This window comes from Rattus norvegicus, chromosome 1 (assembly GCF_021556685.1).
Source record: "Rattus norvegicus strain SHRSP/BbbUtx chromosome 1, alternate assembly SHRSP_T2T, whole genome shotgun sequence".
Lineage (NCBI taxonomy): Eukaryota > Metazoa > Chordata > Mammalia > Rodentia > Muridae > Rattus > Rattus norvegicus.
The window spans coordinates 252,941,086-252,959,777 of record NC_141534.1 but is presented as its reverse complement, the minus strand read 5'-3'; the positions used below and the strand labels follow the sequence as shown (position 1 = coordinate 252,959,777).

General features: G+C 43.4%; 1 protein-coding gene across 4 annotated transcripts in view; it reads right to left on the bottom strand.

The window, feature by feature from the left end:
- Cc2d2b (coiled-coil and C2 domain containing 2B) overlaps window positions 1-18,692 on the bottom strand; it is a 95,348-nt gene that overhangs the window by 54,752 nt on the left and 21,904 nt on the right. For all 4 annotated transcript variants that reach the window (XM_087551326.1, XM_087551320.1, NM_001447192.1 and 1 more), the window contains 7 exon segments: window positions 15,187-15,396; window positions 13,843-13,940; window positions 12,183-12,323; window positions 8,060-8,162; window positions 7,812-7,930; window positions 1,751-1,928; window positions 720-870 (listed from right to left, as the gene is read on the bottom strand). In XM_087551326.1, the coding sequence (XP_087407452.1) occupies window positions 720-870; window positions 1,751-1,928; window positions 7,812-7,930; window positions 8,060-8,162; window positions 12,183-12,323; window positions 13,843-13,940; window positions 15,187-15,396 (1,000 nt within the window).

Below are 18,692 nucleotides of genomic sequence, written 5' to 3'. Positions count from 1 at the left end.
GGAGTAATTTTTTTGTAGCCAAATGCTATAAATGGGATTTTTTTCCTGAGGCTTGCTATGTAGCCCAGGCTGGCCTGGAACTCACCATCCTCTTGGGCCTTCTAAGAAGTGGGATTACAGGCAGATGCCACCATAACCGTGTTGTGTAAATTTCATTCAGACTGAAACATTCTAGTTCATAGGGGATCTTTAAACAAAAAGGTAAACAACTCAAAGTAGCTTCAGGAAGTCCCTGAAACTGATCAGATTTACTAGTACCCTCTATCCCCTGCCAGAATAAGAATAAAACTAAGAATCTCTCCGAGAGGAAGGAAAACTGCCTGGGAGAAGCAGAAACCATCCCAGCTGCCTGGAAGAGGTTTAGAGCAACAGAGGCACCTAGGAAAGATACTCCCCAACATGTTGAGCTGTCTGTAAGCTGTGCAGTGTGATCTAGTTCCCCTGCTTTGTGAGCTGTCACCCATGCTAGGTGGGCTTTGATGATATATCTGCCTTGGAGTCGTTTCTGCTCCTCTAAGGATCCTCAATAAGACTCACTGTTTCACAAAGTTGGACTGTGGTAGTACCCATACTTTGGTTTTCCTGGCTCCCTATCTAGGGTGAATAGATATGTGTTGCATCTCCCCAGGAAGAGTTTTGTTCAGAATACCCAGCGAGGATACCTAGCATTTGGTATACCTCAAAAAGAGGCACAAGGAGGAAATTTTAAACAAACTCACTGCTTCCTACGCCTCCGTCCATAGGTATGACCAGTTTATCAGAACTAAATTCTGTATATTCCAGGGCAGTCTTGCCTTTCAGCTCTGTCTTGTTAGGTAAAGGCAGATACATTTTAACCAGTAAAGTTGACCTTTTTCTTATTTCATAAACCTGGGTATAAAACAAATGGTTGACAACTCACCAAAATGCAAGACAGGAACAATGGAAAAACAGAACTCCCAATAACTCATTTGAATCATTTTTGAAAAATGCTATAATTAAAATAGCGCTCTCCTATTACATTTCATTCACATAGTTAAGTCAGGAACAGGAATCTGGTAGGTTGCACTGTGACTACACGTAAAAGCAGAGCAAGAACAGGAAGTTGAGACAAGCCAGGAAAACCTCAACTTTACATTTTACATCGACTCATTTCCTCCAACAAGGCGCTATCCCCTAGGGCCTTCCTACATAATGCCACCAGTGGAAGGCTAAGTGTTCAAACGTGAGCCTGAGAGATCGGGGGTGTGGGGGTGTGGGGGGTGGGGGTGGGGGGTAGGGGGTGGAGGGGTGGGGGGGTGGGGGGTGGAGAGGTGGGGGGGCGCTGTTGTGTGCTCACCTACCTGGTTCCTTAATGGGATCCAAGAATAACAGCAAGAAGAGAAAAGGAGGATGAAGAAGACTCTCCCTCCAGAAAGACAGAAGCCACCGAGTCAGGGCTGGGAAATGAGTAGTGGTGGTTGGCACAACAGCTCTCTGGCTTACTGCAGTGTCAATGGCTCACTCAGAATCACTGAGTGTCCAGGCTGACATGAATGTTAATGGAATGGGATTGCATGGAGCATCCATCCACAAACAATTCTTTGCTTATGACATGAAAGACCATGGATGAGGTGGTTTAGGCATTTATTAACTGTAATTACATTGCTAACTATAGAAACCAGACATTCCTTAATGTAAAGGACATAGCTTACCATATGTAACAGGAGTCAACAAGAGAAAATGACACGTGTGGCATGAGACAAGACAAACATAAATGACAACGTCATACCTCCAAGCAGATCGTCTCGGGCCAATACATCAGCTGAATGTTAAAAATTTGTTGAAACATGACTTTAAAATCTAACTGTAGGGGAGATACTGAGGTGCAGGAAACCTGTTTATCGTTGTAAAATATTTTGATGAAGTATTTAAGCTTCTGCATTTTGGCTCTCCTCTTTTGCTCATATCTAAAAGAATCAAGCAAATCATTAGATGACCCACAAAAGTTTCCCCCAAATTATCTTAGAATGTTCTGAAAAGATGAAATAATGACTATTTCAGAAGACAAATTCTACCTTTCTGTCAAATAGCACCATAAATATTTTTATGTCATAAAAATACCCCCTTTGCAGTCAATTGTTTTTAAAGAAAGACACACACTCAAAACTAGGAAGAAACTGAAATCGAGGTTCTGCTGTTAATTCTGCGAAGTCATATAAATAAACTCTAGCACCTACCGAAAGTTGTATAAGAGGAGGAAGGAGGGAGCTTTGGCTTGGAATGATGCTTACATCATTAACAATTCTGTCTCTGTCTGTCTGTTTCTGTCTCTCTCTCTCTCACCTTTGTTTTTTTTTTTTTCTGTTAAAGAAATTGTAAATCACTTAGGCTTCAGGCTGTGTTTGCCCCTTCCCTGCAGGACCACAGAGAAACCATTTTTTTTTTCCCACTGAACACTATAATAGGTAAGACACTATGTCACTTTTCTGAGACCTCTATGGAAATACTTGCTGGTCATGAATCACTCAGTGGGTGACAGGAAGTTCCAATCTTCTCTATGTCTAATTCATTCCCCTAACCCCAGTTTTTATGTTATCAGCAAGACACCTGCCCCAGTGAGGATTAGGGTTTGATTTTAGAGCTGTTACTGGGAGGTATAACTTCTGCGATAATCAGCTTATGGGCCAGAGTTTCTTTTCCTGCTACTTGCTGACCCATCTTCTTGTAACTGTCTCAGGAAGTCAGGGGACAAACATGTTTCTTCAACCTGCTCTTTGTCACTTCCACCTCCCAGTTACTTCAGAGAAAGCTGCTCTGTGTGTTGTCCTCTGAAGTCGTTTTAACAACAAACTCACAAATGGATTATATGCTCAGAAAATAAAATAAAATATTGTCTAACTCAGAAAACATTTTCTGTGATTTGAAATATGATACCTAAGCTTGCTATTGGGCATTTAGGGGAAGAGGAAAGTCTCAGAAGCAAGGTTCTGGGATGCCATGTCATATAGGAGCCTAGCCCAGGGACCAGTCTTACTATATTAATGAAATTGTCCCAAGATGGTGCTGATGTGCTGGTGGACTAGTCACGAGCTGTGAGTCCTGGTAGCCTAAAGTCATGGCATAATGACATGATACAAAGAGTAGAATTCTGGGAATGGTCTCTGGGGTCACACTGCTTGTTCCTATAACCTCTGTGTTGATATCCATAAGCAAGGCTTTAAGATTCTGTGAGTGGCCCTGGCCTCGGTAGCTGTTGAACCTCCGGCACTGTCACTGGGCTCATACAGTCTTGGCCAGCATCCTGACCTTTGACATCCATCAGTGCCATACTGCCACCTGCCCCAGCTGAAGGACTTCACTGAAGATGCAAGGTGGGGTTCATAGTGTTCACACCAGAGAAGAGAGCCCAGTGAAACCCAGCAGCAGTATTTCAGCCCAAACAACCATTCCCTATTTGGTGAGATGCCTGGTTTTCACTTTTTATATTAGCATGATATTATAAGGAATGCTTGTGTGAGTAAACTGAGCATATTAGAAAGTCAAATCTTGTATGGACATCCTAATTGCCAACGGCCTTACAGACCTTAGACTGTGCTCTCCACATTAAGAAAATTTACCAACTCAGAATTAAATTATCTTCAGGAAACAGTGCCCCCTTTTTCTTTTATAAACAATCTTTAATTGTACCTTCAATTTTATTATTTATTTATTTATTTATTTATTTTTACACTCCAGATTTTATTCCCCTCCCAATCCACCCTCCAACTGTTCCCTGGCCTCCTATCTCCATGAGAAAAAAAGAAAGCATCTTCAATAAAAGGTGCTGGTCTAACTGGATGTCTGAAAGTAGAAAAATGAAAATAGACTCATATTTGTCACCATGCACAAAGCTCAAGTCCAAGTGGATCAAGGACCTCAACATAAAACCAGATACACTCAATCTAATCGGAGAGAAAGTGGGAAAGATTCTTGAACTCATTGGCACAGGGTGAAATTTTCTAAACAATACTCCCATGGTTTACCATCTAAGATCAAGAACTGATAAATGGAACCTCATGAAACTGCGAAGTTTCTGTAAGGCAAAGGACATAGTCAATAAGACAAATCAGCATCCTACAGATTGGGAAAAGGAAATCTTCACTAGCCTCACATCCGATAGAGGCCTAATATCCAAAATATATAAAGAACTCAAGGAGCTAACCACCAAAAAAATATACAAACAACACAATCAAAAAATGGGGTATAGAAAACTAAACAGAGGAATCTTGAATGGCTGAGAAGCACCCAAAGAAATGTTTAAAGTCCTTAGTAATCAGAGAAATACTAATCGAAATGACCCTGAGATTCTACCTTACACCAATCAGAATGGCCAAGATCAAAACCTCAGGTGACAACACATATTGGTGAGGATGTGGAAAAAGAGAAACACTCCTTCATTGCTGGTGGGATTGCAAACTGGCACAACCACTCTGGAAATCAATTTGGAGGTTCCTCAGAAAATTGGAAATAGATCTACCTGAAGATCCAGCTATACCACTCTTGGGAATATACCCCAAAGATGCCACCATGCCACAGAAGCACGTGTTCCACTATGTTCATAGCGACCTTGTTTGTGATATCCAGAAGCTGGCAACAACCCAGATGTCCCACGACAGAAGAATGGATACAGAGAATGCAGTTCATTTACACAATGGAATACTACTCAGCTATTATGAACGAGGACAATCTGAGTTTTGCAGGCAAATGGATGGAACTAGAAAATATCATCCTGAGTGAGGTAACCCAGACCCAAAAGGATGTGCACAGTATGTTCTCAGTAATAAGTGGATATTAGCAAAGCAAACAAAGAACAAGAACAACAACAAAAACCAAGCTGAAGGGCCCAAGTGAAGACATCTCAGTCCCCCTTGGAAAGAAAGCAACCACAAGGGGGTGGGGGGAGGGAAACATGATCTGGTATTGGGTGGGGGAAAAGAACTGAAGCCCTGAGGGTCAGCAGAAAGAATGGAAACAGGCAACCTTGGGAGGTAAGGGGGTTTGGAGGACCCTCCAGGATGTACCAGAGACCAGGATGTAAGAGACTCTCAGGACTCAAAGGGGGAAGCCCAGATGAAAGGCCCTACAGTGGGGAGAGGGAACTTGTAGAGCCCACCTCCAACAGAAAGACAGGGCAGCAAGTGAGGGATGGGGTTGCTATCTCTCAATCAAAACTCTGACCCATAATTGTTCCTGACTGAAAGAACTTAAATTTTTTCAAAGCTTATTTTCAATGATGTTTCTTAAACACTTTTACCTCCCTTGTAGCCCACCACCCACCGGAGGTGGTGGAAAAGAAAGGATATGGGCAGGGGTGGTAGGAAGTAGACCTGTTTGGAAAGGTTCTTTGGAGAAACTCCTGTCTGTGTTGTCCGGAAATCGGTAGTTCGGGTTCACGGGTTAGCAACGGCCGCTCAGTCACTCACAAACACCTCACAGGTACACCAGCAGTCCAGTTCAGTAGAGAGAGATCGCAAATAGGAATCAGCAGCAGTGGCACTACCTAGAGAGACAGCCAGGCCACCACCTCAGCTGGGGTCAGCAGGAGGGACCAGGGCCAACAGGAACACCAGGACAAGTTCTCGGCTGTGCCTCTCTCAGGGAAGTGAAGATCTGTGAAGACTCGAGACCCACACGCGTTGCACAGATAGCTCTATAAGCAAGCCAAGCTCAGCCTCCGTCACTGTCCACTGAGTCTGATCTATACCCTTCAAACATCACGTGTCCTCCCTGGGTCATGTGCATCTGTCTCTGCTGACATCACTGCCAATCATCCCAAGTCTGCGAAGCGGTAAGAAACTGTAGCATGCCACCGGAAGTGTTTTGGTGCACTTCTCTCTATGGAGTCCTAACAAATGCAGCTCAACTACGCGGTGTAAGGCGGACCAATACATGAACGTTGTCAGCAAAGAATCTTCCATTACATGCTTGCTTTAACAGAATATCCTTTCACCTGTGTCTGCTTCAGCTAAAAGTTCTTCAGGAGTCTGCCTTAGTCTTTCACCTGAGTCCACTTCAGGAAAACACTCCTTCACGTGTTTGCAAAGCACACATCCAATACTACTGGCTCTGCAAAGAACCCTTACGTTTCCACATTGTTTAAGCCTTCCCTTATCTCTACTCCTTCCATTTCCGACCTTGGCGTGAACATTTTTCTCCTTTCTAAAGAATTGATTTTGAGGGTGGGAGGGAAAAAGAACCGATTTTGATCTGTGAAGCAGGCAGCCACTCCATCTGATGGCAACCGCTTTGGAAGGCTGTTCGTCTTGTACTTTTGCCTTAATCCCATCATGACTTTTCTAGGTTTTCTGACATACAGATCCTTTTCCCCCCTCTGTCCGGTCCCAGGCTCTCCGTACATCTAGAAATGAGCTCAGGCTGGACTGCAGGAGGATTTCTCACAGTTAGATAGAAGCCAGCATTCTGAGGGAACTTTTGAAATGGGTTTATCCATTCCCAAAAGGAATCCTTTCTCCCACTTTCCTCCTTTAATATAATCATCTTCTTTTTAAATCTGCATGATTTCATTACCCCAACCTTAAGGGCAGTGGCAGTGCATGTCTTTAATCCCAGCACATAGAAGCCAGAGGCAGGCAGATCTCTGCGAGTTCAAGGCTAGCGTGGGTTACACAGAGAAACCCTATCTTAGATAAATAAATAAATAAATATTAAGAAACCATCTTCATGACTTGCCCCCTCCATCCCCCCCACCCTCACTGTTCTACTCTCTACTCTCTGGCACTCCATTCCCCTCTCATAGACAGCCCTGGCTGTGTCCCATCTACTCTTTCTCTGCTCTAGACTCTTCCAGATGCCTCTGCCCATTTTCTCTCTCCTATTCACAATAAGAGCCCTCCCCCTAAGTGACAGTCATGTTGGCAGTGTCTTTACTATGGCCCCTCCCACATGCTCTCCCATTTCTTTTCATGGCTCATACCCTTGCCTTCTTTTGGGTGGGCATTTTGTATATGTTTTGCCCAATCCATGACCTTGGACCCTCGTTTAAAGGACAAATAAGAGTCTGCTTTCCTGCCGCAGCTCTCTACTCAGAAAAGGGTAGTGGTACTTGTGCCCTCTCTGCTACTGTCTGTGTTTGCCCTTCTGTATAACCATCCATCTGTTCGTCTGTAAATGTGATTGTTCACTGGGGTGTCATCCATGCTCCAACTCTGCTAAATGATGCATTCACAACTCTCAAAGCTGGAACCATCCCGCCTCCTCTGGGATGGAGATGTAGAGAACTAGATGCAGTTCGGGGGCACTGTGCTGCAGTGTCCTGTTTGTGGGAGACGGGATCCATAAGCCTAGTGGATGAGAAAACGGGTGTTACATTTGTTTATGTATAATGTCCTAGGCAAGGACAAGGAAGATGATCCTTGCACCATCAAAGAAAGAAACTGTCCAGGGGCCCTCTTGATGTGGAACAGTTTTCATAATCATTTTTATAATCTCATTTAATAGTGGCTCTGTATCCCCCCATTTCTACCTGAATAAGACTAGCACCATGACAAAGTGTAAAACTCACTAATGTATCAGGCAGTACAGGTGTTATGGCGAGTTAAAATGGCTAGCGTCCTCCCTCAGAGATGCATTTGATGTGCGTGGCCTGGAACAACTTTATCTTCCATTAGAATAACTCTCCCCCTTCCAAGACAGCATCGCGCCCCACTGAGCTACAGGGACCATGGCAATGTGAAAATGTATGCATGCAAGTGCGGCAGGGACTAAGAAGTGGTGCTTGAGAAACCTGACATTGTTGTTAGGAGCCGTAAGTCGGGGACGGTGATGAGGAGACACTTCTCTACGGTGCTTACAAGGAACACTTGGATATGTTTGTCAGTTCTGCTGTGAAAGAAAGCTGCGGCGCCAGAGTGATTGGCTTTCTTCTTTCAGCTTCCAATCCTTCAGGGTCTGAGGCTGGATGGGAGAGAGTCTAGAAACCAGAGACAGAAGGAAAGATAGTTTGTACTCGTCTGGTATCTGTTTAGAACCCCAAGAAGCATGGATGAGACCGTCTAACTCATCAGACCAGAGGGTCTCATCACACGTGCACGCTACACACCTCCTGGGGGTCTTCCTTTGGAAATGGCGTTTCTTCACTTTCGTCCCCGGGTCCCTCTGACATTCCCACTTGGTTCTGCTCATCCCACGTGTTCATTTTTATCCTAATTAACAACAAATACAATTGTTTAGAGCAGAAGTTGACATAGATAACTTGGGAGTTACTAGAGTTGTACATTTTGAAAGAAAATGAGAAAAGTCTTCAGGGGTGGGGTGACATGTAAACTAGAGAGTGAAGGTCATGTGTCTGCAGTCTCAGTTTTGTCTCTTGTGGTTTAAGCTGTGCAAACAACCTGGGGTAGTGATAGCAAGTATGTGTCCCAGCTGATCACTGGGGCTGATGCAGCAACAGGAAGTGCTGGGATTGACTGTTAGAGCCACTGTTGGCCAATGAACTCTCAGTACTTACTGGGCATGCGTCAGGCAAAGCCCGGAGTACCTGATACACATTAGCTCCGTTCTCACAGCTCCACACAGTGGACATCACTACAGTTCGACAAAGCTTCACTTACATGGAACATTTTCAGAAAGTTACTGTCCTGGGAGCTGAATTTTCTTGATTAGGGGATTTTTGATTTGTGCTTTTCAGTTCAAAGTTTCAGTGTTTATCTTTAGGCTTTAGGGAGCCATTTGGAGCAATGTATGTGCTGCTTGGAGTGTAAACGGGCGCGGACACTCTGGAAAGCAATCTGGTGGTTCCCTAGAATGCTAAGGAGATTATTGCCATGTGATCCAGAAATGCTTGCCCCGGTGCAGCCCCGAGAGAAATGAGCCCTATCCTGAACATGTGAGGGGTAATTACAAACAGGGAGGTAATGGTTTCTTTTTCAAATGATGTAAGTGCTCTTAGACTGTGGGACACGCACACGCGCACACACACACACATACACACACACACACACACAGAGAGAGAGAGAGAGAGAGAGAGAGAGAGAGAGAGAGAGAGAGAGAGAGAGAGAGAGACTGTAAGGCATATCCTAGTAGATCTGTTTGAAAGAGTATATGCTTCATCCTTCTGAGACAGGACACAGGGATGCTACCGTGTATAACACCTATATGGGCTTGGGACCGGGATCCCTGTATTGAAACACCTGCCTCATTAAAGTCACTTCATAATTCAGACAAATGACCAAAGCATCTAGTCCTTCTCTCACCTCACAGACAGGCTGACTCGAGGGCTTCGATGCAGTCAGTGTCCTACATAAAGTGTACATCCAAACATTCTTAGCAAGACAAAGGACAACCACAGTTGCTTCTCTCTGATTCACAGCCATTAACAGTGAATCGACTGACTTGGTGTTCGTTAATGTGACCTGGTAGCGTATTATGTCTCTCAGGGAGGTTCAGCTTTAAGACTCCTGGGTTCAGACCATGCACCATGCCAATTAAATAGGAATGGCTATTATTCCAATACCTAGGTGACTTTGAAGAACAGTCATTTGGAGAACCAGTGTTATTAGTGCCCTATTAGTAAAGCTCTATTGAGTGGCATTGGTCACGTGCTATGAGGCTATACCAGAATCCATTTGAGAAAGTTATTGAGGTAGAATGATCTTGGGTCTGTGGAGTCCTTTTTCTTCTGGGCCATTTAGAAAATGACAAGATTCTGGTTAGTTTAGTAAGTATGAGGTATGAGTCTCCTCTTGTGTGGCTTGCACTCAACCTCTCATCTGAAGCACCTCTCAGTGACGTGAACCTTCTCCAGGTTGTAAAAACAGAACATAGACAGTATCTGTAGCAATGGTTCTCAACCTTTCTAGTGCTGCCAACCTTTAGTACCATTAATGCTTGACCTCTGACCACAAAATTATTTTGTTACTACTTTGTAGCTGTGATTTTGCTACTGTTATGAATTATAATGTAAATATCTGATATGCATATTATCTTATATTCAACCCCTGGGAAAGGATTGTTCGACTCCAAAGGAGTTGTGACCCACGTGTTGAGAGAACTGCTGATCTATGTGAGCCTGAGTTCTCTGTATTTACCAGTGTTGTGGTTTGGATTCAGTAGCTGGGAGCAACTGGCTCAGTTTCTCTCTTCTCTCTCTCTCTCTCTCTCTCTCTCTCTCTCTCTCTTTCCCTCCCCCTCCCTCCCTCGCATATATTTATTTATTTGGGTAAGGGTGGGAGGCTCACACACATGAACATCACGGCACATATGCGGAGGTCAGGAGACAACATGCAGGTGTAGTTCTCTTTCTAGCACGTGGGCCCTGGGGACTGAACTCAGATCGTCTCACTTAGCAGGATGTGTCCCTACCCACTGAGCCATCTCACCAGCCCAGGTCTCTCTAAGCTCAGTGAGGTGATGCTAACACTTGACGAGGTGGGTTTCCAGCCTGAATAAGATGGCAGGCTTTACATTTAACTGCTTGCTGGATCACCTCAGCCACTTTATAAGACACGCTTTACCTGAGACTGCCATGTCCTTCACCTCAGAAATTCAGTCACCTCAGGATGTCAGAAGCGTTAAGTGTGGTTAGATATTCTTGCCTAGTGTAGAGCCAGTGCGCCCATGGCTGAATATGAAAGTGCTCACTGGGGTTCCTCTGCCTTGTGTTTGGTTTCTCCTCCTTTCCAAGACACTTAAAGCCATTTTTCAAGTATCCATCCTTGATTGTGAGCCTAGCCTTTAACGGCTGAGCCATCTCTCCAGCCCAAGTATCCATCCTTGAATCTCTCCTGGTCTCACCACCTCCCCTTTCCTTAATGTGTGTCCTGGACACTGGTGGCATTAATTAATATTGTGCTACCATCTTCCACATTTTATTTCTGTTTGCTTGATTAACACATTTAGGGCTATTAAGAAGCATAGAATCTGTGCCCCTGTGAAACAATAGAAGGAGTCAGTGAATTGTCAAACTTTTTTGTTGTGAGTCCAGTCTTTCCTCCAGTCTCGCTCGTTAGAATCTACCGGGACCAGGTTGGTTGTTGGTACAAGAACGGCAAACTTAGCCAGGAAAAAAGAATTCTTGGGTGCATTAAACACCTTGCTTTTCTTGTTGGTCGGAATGATAGTTTAATGGCTTAAACTCAGTGTTCCAACTTAGGATCACTGGGGAGAAGCCCTGCGAGGACCAACCTAGTCACTGGCCCTTCAGGGTTTAGTTCAGGGGTTTCTAAGCAAAAGCACCACAGAGAGGCAAGTCCCACCCTGAGTCTGTTGGAAGAGCTGACACTGAGAGCCTCTGTTGGGACTGGAGTTGAGACCTAGTAGGGATGAGACTTGGTGAACAACTGTGTTACTCAAGGCCATAGTTCTGAACAACCTATGGTCTCCTTGTTCCTCCAATTCATGGTCGTGTGTGTGTCCAGTTGCTTTAAAAGATTAGAAGCAAGTTCAAGCTCCTATTGATTCGGGGTTTTAAGGCGAAATTCCATGCCGGCCCGGTTTTAGAATCTGTTTGATGACCCCTTTGTTAAGAGCTTCTACTACTAAGAAGAACAACAGAAAACACACCTTTCCTCCTTGCCTAAAACCACAGTCACCCTTACCAGTTTTGAAGAAGATAGACTCGGGACGAAGGGTCGTCAGGAGAAAACTAGTTATTTCTCTGGAGTTCACAAGCAGCTTACATGATTAACACATCTAATTCCCAATTCAAATTCCCACTTAGCAGATACACTTTTATGACCTAATCTAATTACTTATGTTTCCCCACATTTTATACATGTGGAGTATGATGGCTGGGTCATGGTCAACTTTGGGAGAAAGAGCCAAACCACCTTCGTGCCCACCGGGAACGAGTGGAGATCTTCGCTGTTCAGCGTACTTGGCAGCGTTTGTTAATGACTTTGGTCTTTAGCCACTTGAATGGGCATGCTAATAGTGGTCCATTGTAGCTTTAACTTACATGTTTCTCTGGTGTGTTCTTAAGCACATTTTCATGTGTTCATTTTTCAGCCACTGACCTTCTGGCCCACGTCCACCCCTTGGCCACTTTTCTATCAAGCTGCTTTCTAGCTGAATTGTAAGATTTGTTTATCTAGTCAAGACCCAGGCCTTTAGTGAGTCTGTGAAGTAGTTACGTTTCTTGGACATTGCTCACCAGTTAGTGTGAATTCTCGGCATTTGCAGGGCTTCCTCGGGGACCAATAAACACAGATAGAGTGGCTGCTCACCTATGAAACTGCAGCTTCACTGGGGTGCTTGTGAATCCCTGCTTTTGTCGGAGAGATTTTATCTGTTTCCAAGTCTGGGAGACACTGTGCAACAGGCAGTGGTCCTTTTCCCTTTCTGCATCATACAGCTGCTCTGTGTCGCTGGGGAAATAATCGCAGGCCAAAAGTGGGCTGCTAGATTAGAGCTGTAAGGACTGTAAATCACGTGGAGCATTGTAGAACATAGTGGGTTGAACTGATCCTCTATCCCTCACTTTACCCACATTGGAAACATCTATCTTAGGATGCTTTCCTTGTGTCCACTGAAAATCCAACAGTCACTCTGCAAAGATTTTATCACTATTCAAAAGCACGCTCCTAAGAGTGACCTCTCTGGGAAAAGGGAAATCTCCTAGCTGAGGACTCTGAAAGACCCTAAAGAAATATACAGAAGATGCTGGAAGAAAGACCAGTGAAAGGAAGGATCTGGGAGGCCCTGGCGTTTTGTGATGTTTCTTACTATCTATATGACACTCTGGTTGGTACTCTAGCATTTGTGATGACATGGTATAAACCAGCCAGTGCTTTTGTCTGCTCTGATACAAGGGTGTTTTATCTTGCCACCTAGTAAGTTCCATGTGGGCAGCCCCACGGCCACTAATTTTGGAAGAGTTCAGATATTTTGGGGGTCTCGGAATCTCAAGAGGCTTTGATGAGAAGAAGCAAGGCCGAGGACTATTCTGAGTGTCAGACACTCTGGAAGGATGCTGGTGTTATCTAAAATACTTGAGGTTAGAGAAACACCATTCAGGATTTCAACCTGTCTCACTTCCTTAGTGGTGGGCAGAGTCCACTCTCAAAGACCCCTTTATTGAGACATTAAAACCCACCACCCATGGCCGTGGGCCTCTCGTAGCCTTATCAACTTTAGAGGGCCCCACTTTTCTCCCAGTACTTTTAACAACAGCCCATATGGATGCCCCACTGAGGGTATCATGAAGTGAGTAGATCAGGGGGATTCTAACTTAACTAGGAGGTGGACACATGAACTGCTTATGTCACTGGCAGATGGTGGGACCTTGCATCACTAGCATATGACCTAGCATGCGTCTTGCACCGAGACCTTCCTCTCTCCTTTCTTCTCTCCATGCTTCCTGTCTGCTTGATATTGGGTCCTGTCTTTCCCTGACACATTCTCTCCTGCCGTGGCTTCAAGCCTCCTCAGGTCTATCTCATCCTTTCAGAGCTTCTATGACGAGTGTCAGTCTACGTATGTGGCTCTCGGGTTGCCCAGGATGTGATTTTCTGTTTCACAGACTCTCCATGCTTATCTACAAGTTCACCTGACTTTTCTGTCTGCTCAAACCTGCTTTTAAAGCTGTGTCCTCCAGCGAGCTTCCTCCTCAGTTCTTTTGCTTCCCAGCTCCAGACACTGTCCTTGGGTATTCTTGGAAGTTTCTCATCAAGTAATCTTTTATCGATATATATTAAACCTATCAGCATTTTCTCGTGGTACGTCTATGAAATGTTTCTACCCAAACACGAGTCTTAAGGAAAGACTGGCAACACTTCTGCAATCCCCTACAGACTAGGAAGTTCTGTTCTTTCAAATTTTGTATATCCCAACGCATTCACAACTTCTCAACAAGCTACTTCCCTGGAGGACTCACTCCAAACCTACCTTATCTGTTGATAATAATCTTGTAATGATTTCTTGGTGAACTGGCTTGATTCTGGGTTTTTGCTTGCTAATTTGGTAGCATCCTTCAGGGCTCTCAGCTGCAATCAAGGAAAGAGGATTTCGCTGTATTTCATAGACCTGTGACTGTCACTCTAACTCATCTATTGAGAATGAAGTCCGCATGTGTGCAACATAATCCCATGAGTGTAAATTTTGTCCTACTATCTTGTGTAATAATTAAACTTAGCAATGAAGACAAGGTGAGACCAGGCCAATACATGAGGGGAAGGAATGGTCCTTACAATCATAATAGTACATAAATGTTAAGTTAGCTCTGCATGTATGTATGTATGTATGTATGTATGTATGTATGTATGTATGTATGTATTTTTAAAAGGTTTCACCACCTTTCCCAGGCTGGTCTCAAACTCACAGCATTTTTCCTCCTTCAGCCTCCCAGAACTGGTACCCTAGGGGTGCACCACCACAACAGGCTACACTTGTATTTAACAATCAGGCACTTACTAAGGTACAATTCAGATACAACTTTTTGAGATGTCAACATTGCATGGCTAGTGAAATACTGTACTCTTTAATTTTAAACATACTTGAGTGAATGAGACCTACTATTTTTTTTCTAGAACATTTGCTAACAAAATGCTTGGGTACCAAGAACCCCAAGAAGGCTTAGATGAGAGGAGACACAATAATCAATGGATACAGCTCTGGTGGTTCTTCAGAACTCATGACTCTCCTCCTGATAGCCACAGATTGCTAGATAGATTTGTCACCCTCAGAAGATGCTTTGATTTCCCAGGAGGCTCAAGACTGCTACTCATTTTAATGAGAAATGCTAAACTGCAATGCTTAAACGTGGTGCCTCTTAAAGCCACTGTAATTTCAAATGCTCTTCTTGAGTTACAGAATCGCACTAACACAGTGGTTCTCAACCTTCCTGATGCTGTGACCTTTTAGTACAGCACCTCTTGTGGTGCTGACCCCAACCATAAAATTGTTTTCATTGCTACTTCAAAACTGTGATTTTGCTACTGTTGTGAATTATAGTGTAGATATGAGTGGTTTCCAATGGTCTTAGGTGACTCCTATGAAAGGGCCATTCTACCCACAAAGGGATCATGACCCATCACAGGTTGACAAGAGCTAGATTAGAGGATGCCCTCAGCAGGCTTCAGATGTCTCCTCGACAAACCAGACCTTCCATTCTGCTCTCAAATCGCTGTTCTAGCAGGTTAAATATCGAAGCGCTGAATGACAGTGTTCTTTATGATACCCGAGAGCATCCTCTCCCACTGTAAAGTGCTGGGCCCTAGAAAACCCCCTCACCTTCTCGTAGAGCAACTGTGATAAGCTCTGCTTCTGTCTGTCCTGGAAAGACTCACAGAGCTGGAGCAGCCTGGCACACAGGACTTGTTCTTGATTGAAGAGAGGGTGATGGCTGAATTGCAAGCCCACGATGTTCAGGTCTAATTGGTACGTTTCCCTCTGACCATCCATTCTGTTTCTAAAACAGCATCCCACGTCATATTTCTCTGCCTTTTAAAGAAAGGTATACACCAAGGTAATTTGAATCGGTTGCCTTTGAAACCGTGAATAGCTTTTCCATATAAAGTGGAGCATTTAAATTCCAGAGCTACAGAACTACAAAAGCAGCAAGAAATCTATTTAGACTCATGAGTTAATAAAATAGGATGATACCACATTTTTTTATTATAACGGCTTGTTTTATTTAACACAGCATCTTAGTCATCTTGCTGTAAATTATTGTCCTCTACATCATTACTGTTTATACGGATATCAGATTTTTAATTTATAAGAACCCAAAACAATGGTTTATAGGAACACCATGGTAAATGGTGTTACCACTTTTGCATTAAGGGTTTTATCTTATGAGTCAGAGTTAAATGGGATTATCTATTAAAACATTATTTATAAAGTGAATATACTGGTGATCATCTGAAAAATCTCTTCAAAAAACCCAGACTTCCTAACTGGTCTAAGGACACCATCCCTCTCTGTACAGAACACTGTCTCTACTTGGATATTAGACTGAACCTCAATTTTAATCATTTCAGTCTAGAGGCCTTAGTTTATTTGTAAAATGGTTCATGTATGCCTTAATCTGTTGTTTTCAATTTAAACATGTATATCTAAATATGTGTGGCTGATTTTGAGCGATGCCATTTGAGAGAGATGGTGAGTTCCTTGGCATGTACAGTCTAACCTAACAGGACTGAATCCACCTCAGAAGGGTGGCACTGAGCCTTCCCTCTGAATCAGTCTGGTATAACAAAATCCACTGTTGGGAGTTTGAAAGGGGCTTTCCCCCCTCTGAAGCTCACACTGAAATTTGATTATTATTGGGGGTCAATTAGAAGTTGGACCAAGTGGGACATTAGGAGGTTATTAGTCTGCTTTTCTTGTGAATATGTTAATCACTGATTAGTAGCTGTATGCAATCAATGGTGCCTTACTCTGTTTCTATTGCTATAACGAAGTCCATGACCTGGAGAGGAAAGGGTTTATGTGGCTCATGTGCCCTACAAGCTACATGCCCTGCAGGCAATCTGATGAAGACATTGTCTTAATTGGGGCTCCTCATCCCAGGTAACTCCAGCATGTGACAAAAACCTAGCCAGGACAAACAGATTAGCTGGTTATCTCAAGCGTGTGTCATCAGCTGTAAAAACCTGTTTGTCTGAGTCTTGTATGCTTCCTGCCTCTTGCCATAACACTCTGCCCTGTCTTGGGACTCTGACAGCATGGTCAGCATCAGATGTGCTTGCTCCCCAGAGAGGAATCAGGAGCCTCAGTAAACTTTGAAGCTTGCACTGTCTGTGATACTGTGTTACTTAAACAGAAATTTACCAAGACCAAGTCTTCCAGCCTTGCTTCTCTGGGAGCCAGCCATGGTGGGGTCAAGTGCTACTTGAGGCAGGGCACAGCATCTCATGAAGCCCAAAGGTGTATGATCTCTGGCCTTATAACTCTTCTTTCCTGTTCTGGGGGCCAGAAGCTGATGGCCTCTGGAACTTTGACTAGTTTGCTATTCTGTGGCTTAAAGCCACTGGTTTCTGGCAATTAACTTCTGCTTGTAGCAGCAGGGGATTAAGAGAAAAAGTTAGCTACTTGGCTCTTTTCTTTCTGGCTCAAGGACCTCTCACTGGCCAGGTGAAAGTCTTGAAGTTCGTTAACTCTTTGTGAACCAGAGAGAAAAGGAAAGAAAGAACAGAGACATACACACATCGGATGAAGCTGAAGCAAGCTGCATCTCCAGTTTATTATGGTTCTTAGTTTTTATGTTTTCTCTAAAATTTATCCCATACAACTATTAGGTAGAACTGTTACAAGCAGGAGAATCCATTACACAATTTTCTAAATATGTTTACATTCCAATAGCTTCATAGTAAATTTAAGGCAGTAAGTTTTGTCATAGATTGATAAGGTCTTAGGAGTTACAACAGAATTATTTACATATATTTCTATTAAGACTGGTATCTGACTAAACATTCGTTATCTGTTACTAGCCCCCCATAAATTCATTATAAGTTTAAAACAATAATTTTTATGTCACAAGTTAGCGCAGTTTTGTGTAAAGACAAATCATCTGCCTTGCGTTGCATTAGTTTTGACGGTTTGTCTAGATTAACCAGTCAGTATTTTGTTTTCTGTCCTTGCAGCTAGAATAAATAATTGTCCATTCTTAGCTTATGACCTTTAGTTACCAGACAATGGCCTCACATCTAACCTTGAAGGAATGTTTTCTTTGGTTATAAATTTGTCCCAAGCCTGCTTTCTATTTATAGTGCAATTATCCTGTGACACATGAAGGTTTGCAGAGCTCTATTTGTAGCTTTTAGTCTATAGGGGGCTTAACATTACTTGTATAAATTTAGGAATTCTATAAAATCATTATCATCAATGATAAGGAGTCATCAATTTGTCTACACAGCATTACTACATGAGAATACATCTTCATGTTGATTTTGCAGAAAATCTGACCCATATGCTGGGCTAATGCCCTGCAATCACTGGGCTCTGTACTAGTGACAGGAAAGGCACGTCAGCAGCAGGAAGCAATCCTGGGATGAAGTCTCTAAGAACCTTGCATTCTTAGAGTTCACCCATCACAGGCCATGCAAAACAGTGGACCATCTCCAGAAATTTCACTTGCATGCCTTCGATTTTCCTAGATGGCTTCTGACACAGCCTGTGCCATTGCTGTCACAAACTGCTTTTAAGCTGGAATAAACATTGTTCCACCCCAAGCCTGAGATGGCAGTCTGGGTGCTCTCTAAAAACTAGAGGCCAGGGGCTGGGGATTTAGCTCAGTGGTAGAGCGCTTACCTAGGAAGTGCAAGGCCCTGGGTTCGGTCCCCAGCTCCGGAAAAAAAAAAAAAAAAAGAACCAAAAAAAAAAAAAAAAAAAAAAAAAACTAGAGGCCACCAGCATTGTTCCTAAACTTCCGCATCCTTACTTTTCCCTGAGCTAGGAGAAAAGTCATAAAATCTTGTTTTTTCACTAGCCGTATCTGCTAAGTTCCTGTCCTCTATAACAGTGGCCAACTAAGAGTCCATCTGAGGAATTTATCAGTTAATATACTGGTAAACTGGCCATGACCTGGAAGAGCACCAAGAGGACAACAGTTTCAGCTTAAAACTATTAGGTGATAAACTGTGGAAATGTCAAGTTAGAGAAGCTGGTTTTGTTTAGTAAATGCAGCATTACCTTGACCTTGATCTTATTTGCTTCAGTGGGGAGACATTAGCCTTTTCCTGGTCTTTTCTTACTCAATACTCACTGCCTGTGGTCCTCAGTAGCTAAAGCACAGT